We start from the raw sequence: 17,745 nt of genomic DNA, 5'->3' as shown, positions 1-17,745 counted from the left end.
AAGAGAATGTTCTCCTCTCTGCAATTTCTGCTTTTCAAAGTATGCTTGCACTCAAACATAATATTTTAATTCAGTGGAACAAATAACATAAAGATCGCCAAAAGCCAGACAGAATACCTTAGTTTAAAGAGCTTTATACTTTGCTAAATATAATTGTTCACTTTTTTAGTCAGTGTGCACAAAATAGGACAGATGCTTTTTTACTTTCATTTCACATGTGAGTAACTTAGAATTTTTAAAGAATTCCTATGCCAACATTTAAAAATTTTTTCCAACATTCCTGTCAATTGTGCCAGCACTTGTGTTTTTTTTCCCGAATCTTTTCCATCCACTTTGCCAAAGGAAAATAATTTCACAAGTAGAAGTTCCTCAACTATTATTTAGGACAGTACAAATTTTCATTTATAGATAAGTAAGAAAGAGCCATGCATAATAATGAGTTTCATATTCACTTACTATTTTGTCATATTTCTTAAAATGTAAAAGTTAATTTACTATATAAAAATGTGTATTTGCATAGCAGCAAATTAATACATTTTAAAAATTGAACCATACTACTCATAAGGTGATAGATTCAAAAACTCGCAGCACACAACACTGTCTTCTCTATACACTTTCCTTTACGCCCCTCTTGATTGGTTTTTCATCAATAAAAATATTTAGATGGAATAATAAATATGATACTAGTATAGATGGGTTTATTATTGGCTATTATAATCAATTCACTTGTCACTGTTCAAGATATTTAACAGAAAACACCTTTTTTCACCCAGCTATCCAGTTTTCATGACCGAATGCTTTTTACTTCTATTTATTTTATTTTTAGAAATTGACATGCACCTCAGTAAGAGAAAGTCTTTCTAGATGAATTTTTAAAATAGCAAGCTCTTTTTATTTTATTATGTAAAATATCTTTACTCTACATAGATATACAAACTTTGGGCAAATGTGATTCCATCAGTAAATTCAAAATTTTATATTAAGATTAATGATAAAGAGGTCAATATGAAAAGTATACTGAAAGAAGACAGGCTATTTTGATAAAATGTAATATTCATGAAATAAACCAATTTAGCAGTTTAATCCCATAATTTTTCTTCTATTATATCAGTTTTATCTCCATCTACGGCAAAATTATAAAACTCTTTAGGAAGGATTGAAATAATTAAGAAAAAAAAGAGTTAAGTACTACTATCAATAAATGGGAAAAATTTAAGTATAGAAGTATTTAAGTACAGGGTCTCATAGGCAGAAATGTTTGCCAATAATATAACAAAGCAAGTATATGATATATTCACCTAAATAGCATTAGCTTAAAAATCTACTAAAAATTGGGGCGCCTGGGTGGCTCAGTGGGTTAAGCCTCTGCCTTCGGCTCAGGTCATGATCCCAGCGTCCTGGGATCGAGCCCCGCATCGGGCTCTCTGCTCAGCGGGGAGCCTGCTTCCCCCTCTCTCTCTGCCTGCCTCTCTGCCTACTTGTGATCTCTCTCTGTCAAATAAATAAATAAAATCTTTAAAAAAATCTACTAAAAATTATTATATGTAATTACTTGTAGATATAGAATATTAACCTAAAACGTACAGGAAGAACCATATGGATCCCCCCCCCCCAAAGAGTTTAAGAATAGCTACTCTGGGAAAAAATTATTTTCTGATAGCAAACTGAAATTTGGCTTAATCCTGAAGGAAGAAAGAATAATTACTTCATCTAAAGTTCTTGTTCCCAGGTATTAATGATGTTCTAATCATGGTTCATGTTCTGTAAAAAACACCAAATCTGACAACCATTGGGAGGGCCTTCAGACAATAAAGAAGGCATGCACTGTGGTGGACAAAGTCTTCTGATAAAGTTTATTCCAAAAGTGGACTTTCTTTCAGTTTTTTATAAGTATTTACAGCTTTGTATTAATATGGTCTAAGTAAATATCTAGACAAGCCTTATTCTCCTTTTCTGTATATTTTTGCAGAATTAAACACTGTATGAAATAAAAAAGCATAGATCTTTATTAAAATGAATGCATATTTAGGAATATGACATCAACAAAGGCCTTTTGAAATCGGTTTGGCTATAGTATTGTACAAACCACTAACACTTGCATGTCAAATGTTTTACCGATTATCAGCTCTGGGAAAACAAGGGCAGGGATATCTCCAAGATTTATTTAAATTGTTCCTACATTTTAGGTAGAAAATGAACAATATATTTTTCTTCTACTAACCATATTGGATATATATAGTAAAACCTGGATTAAACTATTTGGGGGTGGGGGAGTTTTCATATTTTAATTAACTGGAGGTTAAATGACAAAAATATTTTTTGCATAATATTATTAAAATTTGCTGCTTTTCTGATCCTTTCAAGTAAATTAAATATCTAGATCATAATTATTTTAATTAACTCTTAGAAAATAATAATTCTGGATATTTCTATGCCTCCGAGTCATCAACTGCCATTATGAAATTCCACAGATACAAGTATAGAAGGTAGAGGACATGGATCTGAGAGATGTATATTTAACCCTAGAAGTGGTTTTTTTTTTCTGTCCTCTTAGAAAATTCCCAAAAGCTCAACCCTAATCACACCCTTCACTCTCTCCAGAAGTAACTAATATTCTGACTTTTAATACAATTATTTCCATGCCTTTTTTTTTTTAGTAATTATTCATCTCTCAATTATTAATCTGCTTATTTTTGGAAAAAGGAGTCATAGTGTAGGTTTTCTTTTGTGACTATATTCTTTGGTTTAATATTATGAATGTAAGAAACATCCATGTTGATATATATAGCTGTAGCCTGTTCATTAATATTGTTCTTTAATATTCCATTTAAGAGCATGGCACATTTATTTATCCATTCTTCTATTAACAAACACTTGTATTATTCCTAATTTCTGAAAATTGCAAAGTATGCTAATATGAACATTTTTGTACAGGTCTTCTGGTACAGATGTTTTTTCCTATCTCAACAATACTAGATGAGTTATTTTCTTATATTTTGTAATTGCATCTACTTAATAAAATGGAGATATGAGTAATTGTTATTAAATCTAGGGTTCTAGCTAATTACGATAACCATACAATTCTTATGATGCTAAATCTAGTGTTATTTATGCTACTCTTTTCAAAATAATAATAGTAGTGGTGTTATATATAAAACTTCTTGAATTTTCTCATCAAATGTCACTTTTAAGCATAGATAATCTGTCCTTTGGTCATATGTAAATTTTTCCACTCAGAAAACAGAAACCTTACTCGTTAATAAATTAAGTGAAGAGCACTGTTAGTTTCCACCTATGAGATACTATTATAAGTTATTGTTATTAAGCAGCGATATATTTGTCCCGAGAAAACCATATACATAAAAAGTAGAACTCTACTTCCCTAGCAGCATACATTTCACTACTAAAAGCCCAATATTTATTAATACCTACAGCAATAAAGATGATAATAGACTCTACTTTTGTTTATGCATCTAAGACAAGACAGAAAAAATGTGTATTAGCTTGAGAACATGTTTTTTTCCTAGATTGAAATTCTGAGTAAATCAAAGTATATTTACATTTCCAGAAATCTTTGCAGCATGATAACAAAATCATATTTCATGTATTCTATCTCTAATTTAGAGAAGTCTTATTTACATAGTTTGAAAATGAGCCTTGAAATGGGATCATAAGCCAGAGTTGAATCTTCAGCTAAAACGTATAGATCCCTATGTAAAATATGCATCCTTGGCTTTGTTTCCAGGACATATGGGCACATTCTCCTAATTGCAATTTTAGATTTATTTTTTACTTTAACAATTATACTATAAAGTATAGACCTTCAACCTACAACACTATATAACCCTACACCTATACCTATCTTAACGGTCTTTTAACAACAACAAAAAGTTAACATTTAATGCCGACTCCTATTTTTTAACCACAAAATTGTGCTCATACACCTAAATTAAACAAAAATTAATTAGACTGTATTATCAATGGCAAGTCTTACATACTATGTTATTGTAAACTGCTTTATCAGTCTTCACAAAACAAACAATAACTACCTTCTAAAATGAGTAACTAAGTCAGACCTTTCTCTCTTGCCCTCTATATGACTGGGATGCTTGAACAGAACTGAATTTGAGGCTTCCAACAAACACTGTACCGCTAATGATTTACTTGGTTATGCCCCTCTTCTCCATATGTAATTATGACTTATCAAAGATTTTTATGGGTTAGGGTGAAGTCCCCAAAACATGCCTGATAAATGGAAGGAGGAGAAACCGGTTTTGCTGTTTCTTAGGCTCCATATAAAAAGAGGGTCCCATCTATGAAATTGATTCCCATTTTAAGATTATTGATACTGACCTTCAAAGGTAATTGCTATAGAGGAAATGTGAGTGTCTTAGTCATCCTGTTCATCTTATATCACTTTCCTTGTAGCTCTTCCTTTCTAGTTCACCTTCTACCATAATTCTGCCTTTCTTTTATTCAGCTTCCATCCTTTCTGTGAAAATGGCTAGTCTGTATTTAATTTGGAGCTGTAGGAAATTTTGCTATGGATCTCTGACAGTTCAAACAATTTAACAGACTTTAATTTAAATAGAGCAAGAATTGATTCACAGAGGCTCTGGAATTTTTGAAAACTATATGAAATTACTCTGTACTACCACTAAGTGGTGGAAAATGTATGAAAAACTGGCCTAAACTACTTCTGGCTGCCTTCCACTGCCTGGTAAATTAGCCCATAGTCATCAATGAGTGTGAGCCATAATACCAGGTTCATCTTTCTCTATTTTCTAAATAAATAAGTAAATAAGTCCCGCAGGCAGATAGGAAGGACACTACCTGCAAAGCCGTCGTCGAAAACATCAGAAGCTGGCATAACACGTCCATTTTAACGGAAATGGGTTCTTTATTATTTAATCAGGACGGCTTCTGGGCGATTCATGAACCACTTATTGAATCACCGAGTTTAAGAAATCTGAAAAAAAATATTGGGAGTTGGTAAACACCATCTCCTGATTGATCAATAGCACCTAGTGTTTCAGAAAGACACAAGAGACTTTACTCTATTGGCATTTAAAAGCCATGGAATTGTTTTCAGTTGAACATAGTGAATAGTGAATCTCTATAAATCATATAAAGCTCATTGTTAGAATCTACCATCATCTTGAGCCTTTACAGTAACTAAGTAAAGAAAGGTATGCATTTTGTTGGCTGGGCTGCAGTTCCTAAACAATTCATCTTTCAAGATTTCTTTTTCTTGAGAAGAGAAACTAAAATAAAATGTTATGAGTCTTTTTGAGCCAACTATAAAACATAAATGTAACCTCAATCCCTGATCAAAATATCATTGGATTTTTAAAAATATCACACATAGCTGTTAAAGCAATTAAGCCAACTGCATTAATAAAAAGGAACAAAGAAATTCAAGAAAGTTACTATTATGTCTTTGTGCTCCAGTGAACTGACCTGTTTAAAGGGCCCTGTGTTTTAAAAAACCTTATTGCTTGGTCAGATTATAATCAGAGTTGTTTAGTTTATTATTAAAAAGGGGGGAAAAGCCAACTTTCCCCAAATCTCTACCCATTGTCTTTCATAGCTATCTTTTGCTAATGGTTTTAACTGTGTGAGCATTCCCATGAGGATGCACAACAGAAATGTTTTTATAAAATACAGGACAAATAAGCCCTTTAGAACCCTGTCAACACTAATCATGCTTACATATAAAATGCAAAGAGGCAATAAGGTTTAAATAATGCTTTTGGGATTAATTCTTTTAATTTATTCAATGGAACACTTTATTGCAACCAGTAATAATTTTATATCTCCCACCAAATCTGTAGTGATTTCTTAACAATACTTTACTAGTAATTTAGGGATTCCCTTTCCAAGTATTTTAACAACCTTAATATAGTTTATCAAGGCAGGGTCTGGCAAGACCTCAAAACTGGTCCTTGTATTAGATATACAAAGATGGTCCTAGCAAATAGGCTGTGCAAAATAAACAGGATAGGGGAGAAAGAAAATTGGTACTTGGGAAAAAAAAACAAAAACGAACCCAAAAAAATGAGAAGAGAAGGCTTCAAAAATGCACAAGAATACTCAGCATGTTATACAGTTTGTCTTTCTGGTGATAGACACTAAGATTCCATTATAAAAACATGAGCCAAGTCAAAGGAGAAATTCCAGATCTGGCTTGATTTCTGGGGAAAAAAGATCTTCAACAATGTTTAAAATTTAGGTAATATGATCTCATTAAAAACATCTTGGAAAATGATAATGCTAGTGCTTTGTGTTAAAAACCACCAAAAGATGTCAAACAAATTTTCTGTGGTCTATTTTTATAGCCTTCAACCCAGCTTTGGCACTAGGCAAGTACAGTGTTATAATTACCTATTGCTAACATTAAAAAAATTTTTAGGTTATAGCATAATTATTCTGAGGAACTACTGTCTGATATGAATTTCTAATTCTATTTCATTATTACATTAATTAATTCAAAAAAGCCATTTTAAACATTTATCTTTTGATCTCTGATTGATGAAACCATTGTGCTAAGTAATTTAAAATCTCTTGTTTGAGTTTTAAAAAATACATAATTTTAAGTTTTCAGAAGTTTTAGCTAATAGATATGAACCAAAACTTAAATAAATAATATTACCTTATATAACTTATCTGAATTTTTAAAGTTTTAGGCCCTAGTCATATAAATGTGAACTACGAATACAGTTTTTAAAAAGAATTTCTGTAGTTCATGTGTGCTTTTTCTATGATTCACTTTTTCACAGAGTATTTACTCTCTCCTCCCCAAGAAAACAATGGCACAAAACAGTTGAAAGTAATGATAGAGCAACAAGGCTTAAAGCCTCTATATTATTTAAAATAATATTTACCATTTAATGTTTGTCTACTGTGTTTCATATACATTATAACATTGTACATAATCTCATATATATATGTGTGTGTGTGTATATATATATATACACACACACACACACACATATAAAACAACCTGAAGATGTATGTATTATTACCTAACTCATTTAACAAGTGAGGTCACTGAAGATTATGAAAGGTTAAGTAACATTCCCATGGTCACACAGTTAGAAAGTGAGACCTAAGTCTATGAGTTTCTAAAGTCCAAACCTAAAGTCCTATGCAGGTGAGATGTGAAAGAATATCTGCTTTCATAATAGTTATACCTCAGCTAATTTATTTATTTCACGTTTAAGTAACCAGACTTTTAGATTATACATTAAAAGATCAGCAAAGAAGTTCTCAAACTGCAGAAAAGATGAGTCACATAATAAATATTCAAAACAAATTTTCATTTTCTCATTTTCATTTACTGGGTGTTTGGTTTTTTGTTGTTGTTGTTTGTTACTGTTAGATACTCTAGCATTCCTAAAAAAAAAAAAACAACTCAATTTTTTCAACAACAAAATGAAATATATCATCACTAAATTAAAGTTTGGCCTATGCTCTATTAAACTGTGTAAATCTAAATTCTTTCTGACATTGTTTCCCATTTATTGAACATTTCTGACACTCACATCACCAACCCCACTTACTGCCTTGCTCCAATTTCTTTAATCGACCAAGTTCTGTTTGAGCATGAAGGAAAAAATTTGCCACAACGATATATTAAAGTATTTTGGGAACAGCCTGAAATATCACCCTATAAAAGTTACTCATTATGCAGTTTGAAGCACTACATATTAGGCTTCTACCAATGGCTTACTTCTGGAGCAATTCATCATCACTCTCAAGAGATTACTTACTCTAGAAAGCTGGTGATATAGTCTCGACTGCAGGCAGACCAGGAAAAAGGATTGGTATTTGCAGTAATGTGAGCTGCCATAAGTTTTGCTGCTTCATGACCTTTCGTCCCACAAGAATTTCCAATTCCATCATGGTTCATACCAAAACTGTTTTAACAAGGAAGAAACATAAAAAACATAAAAGAAAGAAATAGAAAAAAATTTTAAAAATGAACCCCCAATATATCCTTATTTCCTTATTTCATCATTTGTTAGCCTTATCAACATATACCTTCTATCAATATCCTCTAAGGAAATACAGGATTCAAGTTAAGGAGACTACTGAATAATTCTCTGATACAACTTATTTTTAAATCTCTTTAACCGATCATATACTTCCAAAAATGTTAACTTACATGATATGATCTTTCCTTGAACAGATAGGGAATATATATTGATTCTCACTTTATAGGTACGAAAAACTGAGATTTAGCAAATACAAATGACCTATTAAAGATCATACAGTTAGTAAGTGTTAGCAGAACCTGCCTTTTAACATCCTAGAGTTCACGCTACCTCACTATGCTGAATCTAAAAGAGAATTATAAAAAAATAGTTATAATCCACTGAGTTCTAAGTTAAAGGTCAAATGCAAAAATCATTTTTCTTATTAATATAGTGAAGGAGAATTCAAGACATATGCAATTTATGTTTGTATGTATTTGTGTTTTCAAAACACCTTTTGAAAAATCTTATTATATTTAAGGATTATGATTATAGAGTTTTTCTTAACCTCAGTTTCCCTTCATTAGTCAAAGTTGTCTTTGCCATTTTCCCCCCGTTTCTTATAGCCATGCCTAATGCTATTATCAATGTAATATAAAAACATATCTCAATGATAAATCATAAATTTTTCCTATTAAGGATATGAATAGAATAAATTTTAGTCTTTCTCCACAGATAGCTAAAAGCTCTCACTATTAGTGAAAAAATAAAGTTATGTATCCATTGTAACATCCTAAAAAATATACCATGATATGTGTCCAAGGAAATAAGTAATTTGTGTGACAAGAATATAAAATAGATGAGGACAGTTGCTAGAGAAAAAACTGGAAAGGTAGTTGAGAACAGAGAATTACAATAAATTAAAGTATTTAAATATTAATTTTGGCAGTGCAGAGACATTGAAGATTTCTGAGCAAGAGCAACTTAGGGTTTCAAAGTAGGAGAATATGGAATTGATCTGTATTTTAGACAGGTCGTCATAGTAATTCTATGGTGGAGACATTGGAATGGGAAGAGAATGCAGGCAGGGAAAGCAGATGGAAGATCATTACCAAGTGAGAAATGATATAGGTCTGAATAGAGCACTGGAGAGGTGGGATTAGATTTGAGACATGTTTAGGAAGCTGAATGAACTGATCTCCATAAATATAATATAAAAGAGCCATAATAAAGCATATCATATGTGGGGCAAGGAGAAGAAACTAGTAATTCACATGGAGGAACGAACATAAGCAAAGGAAGAGAAATACCAAAGAGTGTATATCCAGAGCCCTAAATTAAAACACCAAGTAACCTGCCAAAATAACCAAAAACTAAATACACCAGTATTTAGTCTTCTTGTTTGACATCAACACACTGCAATCAGTCTCTTTGGATGATATTCTAGAAGCAGAATGGTGGAGTTTACAGTTTATAGAAGTAGATAGAATTCTGTCAAAACAATCAACTGCAGCGTTACATAAAAAAGCTCCATAATGTAAATTTATAATTCAACAAACAATATTCTATACTTCTCTCAAAGGTTGATGTTATCTTGTGAATACTACTTTTCAAATAATGATAGCTTAAAAAAATTATTTCTTTTTCGCAGCAGCCTTATACATATTCCTGAATCTTTTGAAGATAGGTATAGGCAGACACAGATGGCTTTAAGAAAATTATTGTCGGGCACCTGGGTGGCTCAGTTGGTTAAGCGACTACCTTCAGCTCAGGTCATGATCCTGGAGTCCCGGGATCAAGTCCCACATCAGGCTCCCTGCTCTGCTGGGAGTCTGCTTCTCCTGCTGACTTCTCTCCTCTCGTGAAATGGGCTCTCTCTCTTTTTCTCTCTCTCTCTCTCTCAAATAAATAAGTAAAATCTTTTTAAAAATGTCCTTATTGGGACGCCTGGGTGTCTCAATTGGTTGAGCGGCTGCCTTTGGCTCAGGTCATGGTCCCAGCATCCTGGGATCGAGTCCCACATCGGGCTCCTTGCTCCGCAGGGAGCCTGCTTCTCCCTCTGCCACTCTGTCTGCCTGTGCACACTCTCTCTCTCTCTCTCTGACAAATAAATAAATAAAATCTTTTAAAAAAAAAAAGTCCCTATTAAAAGAAAATTATTTTCAAGATTTTCAATTTCCTTATGTATTCTTTTCTAAAAAAAAAAAAAAAGCCAAGTTTCTCCTTTGTATATCTTATTTCTCCTATAAAAGAAAAACTTATTCTTTACCCATCTATAATTTTACAATAGTTCATTGCCTTGGGGTCTAAAAATGTGGGTGTCAAGAGGGACAATCAGAACCATTTTTTATCATTGTTGAGAAAGAGTGATTTTAATGATTGAATAACATGTAGTTTCTTGTTTTCATCAAGTTTACAAGAGGATATAAGCAAATTAACAGTTGACAGGTTGTTAAAATTTTTTTTGATGCTAGATCACCATTGGTTATGTTCTGACAAATAATTCAAAAGATTCAAAGAACTGAGTGATATTTCTACAGTAAACTCTTTTCCTCTATTTATGTGAACAAATTTTCTCAGCATTCAAATCTATAAAAACAAATTCAAAGAGTCAAATTGATGCTGAAATTTTGCCTCATCCTAGCAAGAGAGACAAATACAGCAATTGAAAATATATAACTAAAGGCACATTTTCTATAAAATTTTACTTTTAAATTTTACTATTTATTTAAATATATAATATGCATATGTTTCTCTGATCAATAATGGGCTAACAATGGTTGTAATGTAATGAATGTACAATCCAGAGAAAATTTTTCCTTCTATTACCACAGGAAATTTTGTGAATTAATTGCAACTTATATACATTTTTGTGATAAAGAGGTAATTAAAATACTTTTAAGTATAAAATTATTTTTAAAATATATCAAGAAATACTGAAATGTACATCAGGATAGTATTCTGGTTGGGAAAGAACAAGCGGATATATTGAGTTAAAAGAGTTAAAAAATGATGTAAATTTTGACTATAAAACAAGAACCCAGGGGCGCCTGGGTGGCCTCTGCCTTCAGCTCAGGTCATGATCTCAGGGTCCTGGGATCAAGCCCCACATCGGGCTCTCTGCTCAGCAGGGAGCCTGCTTCCCCCCGCCCCCCACCGAGGAAAGTCTATCTCAGTGAAGAGTTGGTAAAAAGTGAAAATCATTAGTGATCAGAAAGAATAAACAAGAGTCCACTTTAAAACCACCATACTGGCAAATATTAGAATGTTACCAAGAACTAAAAATTGACTTAGTGGTATAAAGAAACTGGTATAGAGAAATTGGGACCTTAGTGCACAATGTTTGTAATATGGTTAGGTCAGCTGTTCTGGAGAGCAATTCAGCAGGTCTTTATCAAATTAAATAGGCAGATATTTTATGACCCAACAATTCAATTCTTGGATATGTATCCCAGGAATATTCCCAAAGGGAACACGTATAAGGATGTTCATGACAGAGTTATTTATGACAGCAAGTTATTAAAGATAATCTAGGTGTCTGTCACTGGGGAATGGATAAGTAAATGCTGGCATATATATATTATGGGATACTAAGCAGAAATCGGAAGCAGCAAAACAAGATAGATGTCTACATATAAATATGGGTGGATCTTAAAAACACTGAAAAAATTAAGAAAGAAAAAGGTCTATAGTATTATATCATATCAGTATATAAGCTAAAATTACATACATGCTCAGATAACAAAGAAAGGCCAAGGAATTGTTCCAGATTAAAGACAAAATAAAAATAACTAAATGCAATAGAAACTAGATTGTGGGGGAGAGTACAAAAAACACCGCTGGAACAACTGAAATTTGAATACAGACTACATATTTGATAGTAGTATATCAATGTTAAATTTTCTAGTTTAATAATTATAGTGTGCTATAGAAGACATTATTTTTTCACAAATACTGAAATATTTAGGGATAAGGCACATGTCTACAACTTGCTGACAAATAGCTGAGAAAATATATATATATATATACAGAAAGAGAGATGTAAAGCAAATGTTGCAAAATATGAACGATATTTGAATCTGAGTAAAGGGTACATGGGTAATCCTACCTCTACATCAATTTTTCTGTAAACTTGGAATTATTTCAAACTGAAAATTTGTATTCATTAAAAAATAAATACATACATATACAAACAATCTGTTATTTTACAAGGACACATATGGATTCAAATATACATATTAAATTAAAAAAAAGAAAAGAAAGTTGAGTGGGAAATGGGATTATAGAAACAAATACATTATTCACATATATTAAGTAAGAAGGGCCTTTAGTGGGACTGATAATGATGTTGCACTAAGAACTAAGGATACATTGATAAGTGCCAGATAGATAGGTAGAAAGGAATAGATTGATTAATGTAAAATAAACTCAACTCTCTGCTCTTGAGTTTCACAAATGATAATTTAAAAAAGAATGAGAGCAAGAATAAAAGAGTTTGGTGACATGGGGCACACCCCCATGAGTGAACAATGATAACAAGACAACACCTCCATGGTCGGTTTTATGTGTTCAATAAAACAGTTCAGATTACATAAAGGTAAATATTTTCTTGTGAGGAGGGTTTTATGAACAGAGATTGAGAGAGAGATAGAGGCAGAGACACAGAGAGAGACTGATAGATTGGGAAACAGTCTCCCTTGGGCCTCTTGTGATTCTCCGCATATTGCTGGGTATTTCAAGTCTGCAAACCTTATGCTTTAACCAGGCCATTTCACAGGATAACTTTTGAGAAATGAGGCAACATTCCCCCTGGACAAAAAGCAGGTTTACTTACTACTTGCTCTAAAATTGGTAGATTTCCCCAAGCTCAATGTTTCTCAGTTATGATGCAAACCCACTGTGTATGAAGCATTCATCTAGGCCATAGTGTGTTGCCCCTGTAGGATTAGGGGCCAAAAGAAACCAAATAAATATGCTGATGCTTATGCTGTTTACTGTGCTGTAAGTAATAAAATCCTTTGTCTCTGACCCAGGAATTTCATGTCTTGCTAGCATCCAGTTGACAGTCGTAGGCCAACTTACCAGCTTGTAAGTAGGGTAAAATTAAATCTCAAATCCAATGAGAGAGAAGATTGTAGTTGATGAGGATAACATACTCAATTATCAAAAGCTAAGTAATTCTGAAAGCAAATTACTTCAAATTAGTATTAGTTTTTTTAAAAACTGGGGTGCCTGGGTGGCTCAGTCAGTTGGATATCTGCCTTTGGCTCAGGTCAGGATCACAGGGTCCTGGGATTGAGCCTTGCATTGGGATCCCTGCTCAGTGAGAGCCTATTTCTCTCTATCCTGCTCCCTCTGCTTATGCTCTTTCTATCAAATAAATAAATAAAATCTTTAAAAAAAATTTTTTAAAGCTGAAGCCCAAATTCTCAATAATCTCTATTAAAACAAAGTAGGATTTTTCTTTTGTTTTCTTCATAGGAGGTAAATTGAATTTTAAAGATTTCATCTAAATCTCCCAGTAGATATAAGAAAAATACCAGAAATTTCCTTTCTCATGTCTTATTATTTCTGTTCCTATCCCAAAAGTTTAAAGGACACATCTTATTTTTCACTGTTAAGTAAAGTTTTCTCCCTTTTTCTCTAAGATACCACCTAAAAGCAGTAAGGAAAATAAGAAAAAGAAATAAAAATTCTGCTTTTAATGAAATGTAGAAAACCTCTAAAACCATAACCCACAACATTAAAATGAGTGTGGAAGGATGACTGAATTCAGAAAAATCAAAGATGAATGTAGCAATACACAGAGAGGATAACAATACCTGAAGATCTCAGCAAAAAGTAGCAAAGCATATTTCTCCAAAGTTATGTGCAACAATCTAGGGAATAAAATCAACAATACCTTCTTGTGAACAACTGGAGTAAGGGTGCAAACTGTTGGGATATACACCCTTGTTCTAGTTGTCAGAAGAAGAGGGGTCTGGCCTAATGTATGTTGGGGCCACACAAATCATATTTGCAGAAAGTAATCTGTCAGTAAGGAAAGGTAAAAAAGATTCTATCTTGTTAATAGTTTTATAAAGGAATACAGTGTTAAAGAACTTGAATCTCATACACTACTCTACATTACTAATAAATTCCTGATGAGAAAATAGCTCTGGCCCCTACCCATCATAAACCTTCTACAAATAGTTCATCCAGAAAACTCTAACCCATTCAAAGATGTGAATCAAAAGGAACAAGAAGTATATCTACAAACATATTAAATAAATAAATAAATGATCAGAACAGAAAAACACAGAAGGATACTTAGCAGAGAAAAATGTTGGTACAGGGAAGATAAAAACTAGACACATATTAATTCAAACAAACTTAATGATGTCATCATTTTATAAAAACAAGAATTTAATTAGGAGATACAAGCAATCAGGGAAGATAAGGCCACACAGGGGATGAAAAGATGAACAATCTGAAGAAATAAGTGGGGGGAGGAAATAAAACTATCACAGGAAAAAGGCCATGCTGAAGTAGCAAGAAATAAAATTAGGCAACTGTTAAAAGTATTTCTGAGGAGTGACAAAGCAAGCAAAATGAAAACTTACAAAGTTTAAAAGGGTTAAAATGAAGAAATCCAACATATATATCATTGTTCCCCCCCCCAAAAAAGAGCCAAAATATTAAAACAGAAATAAAAGTGATTATTAAAAATTCAAGAAAACTTTTGAGAAAAAAAATGTCTAAAATCTAATCAAAAGTGAACTATTTAATGTCTTAGGAAAAACTGACACAGAATGAGTTCACACAGAGTCACAGTTTAGTTACCTTATTGGACTTCAAAATTAAGATATATTTTGGGCAACTGGAGCAAAAGAACAAATTGCCTATAATGGTAAAACAATCAGATTACCCTCAGATTTCACCATGGTGACATTTAACACCACCTCACCACAGAGTAATGACTACCAAGAATCTTGGACTCAGCCAAACTGAGTATAAAAATCATTTTGAACAAAAACTCAAAGAATAGAGGTCTCATGAATCATTCTTAAAAAACTGCTACAAGATAAACCTCTGCTTCGTTTAAAAATAACATAAAAATTTAATGGCTTATTGACACTATTTGAGTATTGACACTCTTTGGGCAATGCATCCAACACAAATGGAATTTGTAATGAGTCTAATTAACTCTCTTGTCATACTTTCTAATGATATTTTTATTTGTTATTTTGTTCTGTGAGTTTAATTTCAGCCTCACATACATATGATATGATATATTATATCATACATACTTAGGAATCAAATGTATTAACATTTTAAAAAATAAATATAAAGAAACATCCACATTATCCTTACTAAATTTAAGAAGTAAAATGTTTTAGAATAAAAATTTGCTTCTTGGGTTCACCTTCATAATCATGTCCTTCTTTTTCCTCTAAGAGATATCCATTATCCTGACTACTGTGATAATCATTCCCTATAACACCTCTAAACAATGTATGTTAATTTTGCCTGGTTTTCAAATCTATAGAACTGAAATCACACTGTAGATATCCTTTTATAACTTGGTTCTTTCATCAACAATGTCTTTAGAGAATGTCATTTCTGCTGAGCTGTCTAACTGTACGTCATTCATTTTCATTTACAGGTTTCCATTGTAAAAGTACTATTTAATTATCCATTCTATGATGATAATTTAGGATGGTTCCCATTATGGACAATGCTGCTATGAGCATTCCTGAATACATCCCCTGGTCATGTGTGTAGTGTATCTTCAGAATAGTTTTTAAACTTTTGGTCTGAGGATCTTTTACATTCTTAAAGATATTAGAGACCCCAAAGATCTTTTGTTTCTGATGTTAAATGGAGTGATACTTATCATTGTCAAAATTAAAAATGAGAACATAAATAACTATTTTACTTAAAAATATCTTACTAAACAAGAATTTCAATGAAAACCATAGTGTTGTTTAATTACATTTTCGTTAATCTCTTTAGAGTCTGGGTTACTCAAAAATAGCTGGGTTCTAGGGAGGAATCAAGGTGGCAGAGGAGTAGCAGACTGAGATGACAGCAGGTCACAGGAGTTCAGCTAGATAGTAATCAAACCATTCCAAACACCTACAAACCCAACAGGAGACCAAAGAGAAGAGGAGCAGCAATTCTAGAAACAGAAAATCAACCACTTTCTGTAAGGTAGGATGTGCGGAGAAGTGAATCTGAAGCGAAGGGAAGATAGACCACGGGGGGAGGGGCCTGATCCCGGAGAGTGGTGGAGCAGCAGAACACAAAATCCGAACTTTTAGAAGTCTGCTCCACTGAGGCATATCACTCCAGAGGCTAAGCGGGAGTGGAGCCTTCGTGGGGACAGTGTGGTCTCCAGTCCTGCAATGTCACAGAAGGATTGGGGGTGTCTGAGTGTAGCAAAGCCCACAGGTATTGGAGCAGGGAAGCCAGCTACAGAGACAGAGCCGAGGAGTGAGCTCTCAGCTCAGGGTTACCTTAAACTGTGATCTGCAGCACATTCAGACCACTGCTCTTTGAGCAGGGACCCCACAAGTGGCAGACCCGGGGAGACCCACCTCCCTTCGCCAAAGAGCAGAGTGGCAGAAATCTGCTGGGTTTGGAGACTCCAAATGGGGCTGTGTACCAGAGACAGAAATGCTTGGTCACAGGCTGGATGAGCTCAGAGCACGGCTGGAGACCAGAGAGACAGGAGTGATTGACTGCTTTTCTTCAAGGGCACACTGAGGAGTGTGGCCCTGAGGTCTCGGCTCCACGGGCCAGAGATTGGGAGGCCGCCATTTTCATTCCTGTCCTCCAGAGCTCTACAAAAAGCATTCAGGGAACAAAATCTCCCAAGAGTGAATGTGAGCAGATTACTTAGTCCAGCCCCTGGCAAGGGGAGCGCAATTCTGCCTTGGGCAAAAACATTTGAGAATCACTACAACAGGCCCCTCCCCCAGAAGATCAGCAAGAACATCCAGCCAGACCAACCTCACTGATCAAGGAGAACAGCAGAATTCCAGAAGAGGGGAAAGCAAAGCATGTAATTCATGGCTGTCTCCCCGTGATTCTTTAGTCTTGCAAAGTTAATTAAATTTTTTTAATTTTATTTTTTCTTATTCTATTTTTTTAAACTTTTCCTTCTTCCTCTTTTAATGTTTTTTAACTAGTTTACCTTAACAATACCATTCTTTAAAAATATATATCTTTTTAAACCTTCATTATTATAGTCACATTTTATTCCTCACTGCACCTAACTTTATTTTTTGTATATATGGGATTTTTTCTTCTAAAAAATTTTGGAATACAATTTCTTCTAATAGATCAAAATATACCCTAAATCTAGCACAGGGCTTTGTTCTAGTCTCCAGCCTGAGCAAATTCTCTCTTCTTTTTCTTTCTTTTTCCAACCAACTTATCGAATACAATTCCTTTTTCATAATTTCTTTAAAATTTTCATCTTTACAGTTATACTCCATCCCTTCATCGTGTTTACCCTTATTTTTTGGTATATATATATATATTTTTTTTTTTCTTTCCTTAAAATTTTGGGAGGTAGTTTCTTCTAAGAGACCAAACTACACCCAAAATCAAGTGGGTGGCTCTGTTCTATTCACCAGTCTAATACATATATATACATTTTTTTAATATAAAAAATTTTTTTTAAATTTCTTTTTACCCCCTTTTTTCTCCCCCTGATTTGGGGTCTCTTCTGATTTGGTTAGTGTACATATCAGTGGGGTCCTTGCCAACCATTTAGTATTTT

The 17,745-nt window shown here is 33.3% G+C and overlaps 1 protein-coding gene across 1 annotated transcript in view; it reads right to left on the bottom strand.

The window, feature by feature from the left end:
• The window catches only part of ADAMTS6 (ADAM metallopeptidase with thrombospondin type 1 motif 6), a 292,490-nt gene that overhangs the window by 121,218 nt on the left and 153,527 nt on the right, over window positions 1–17,745 (bottom strand). The window contains exon 9 of the mRNA XM_080804246.1: window positions 7,773–7,919. Within this exon, the coding sequence (XP_080660372.1) occupies window positions 7,773–7,919 (147 nt within the window). The remainder of the gene's footprint in view (window positions 1–7,772; window positions 7,920–17,745) is intronic.

The sequence above is a fragment of the Martes martes genome (genome assembly GCF_963455335.1).
Source record: "Martes martes genome assembly, chromosome: 5".
Lineage (NCBI taxonomy): Eukaryota > Metazoa > Chordata > Mammalia > Carnivora > Mustelidae > Martes > Martes martes.
Note: the sequence above shows the minus strand (reverse complement) of the source record. Positions and strands in the feature narration are given on the sequence as shown.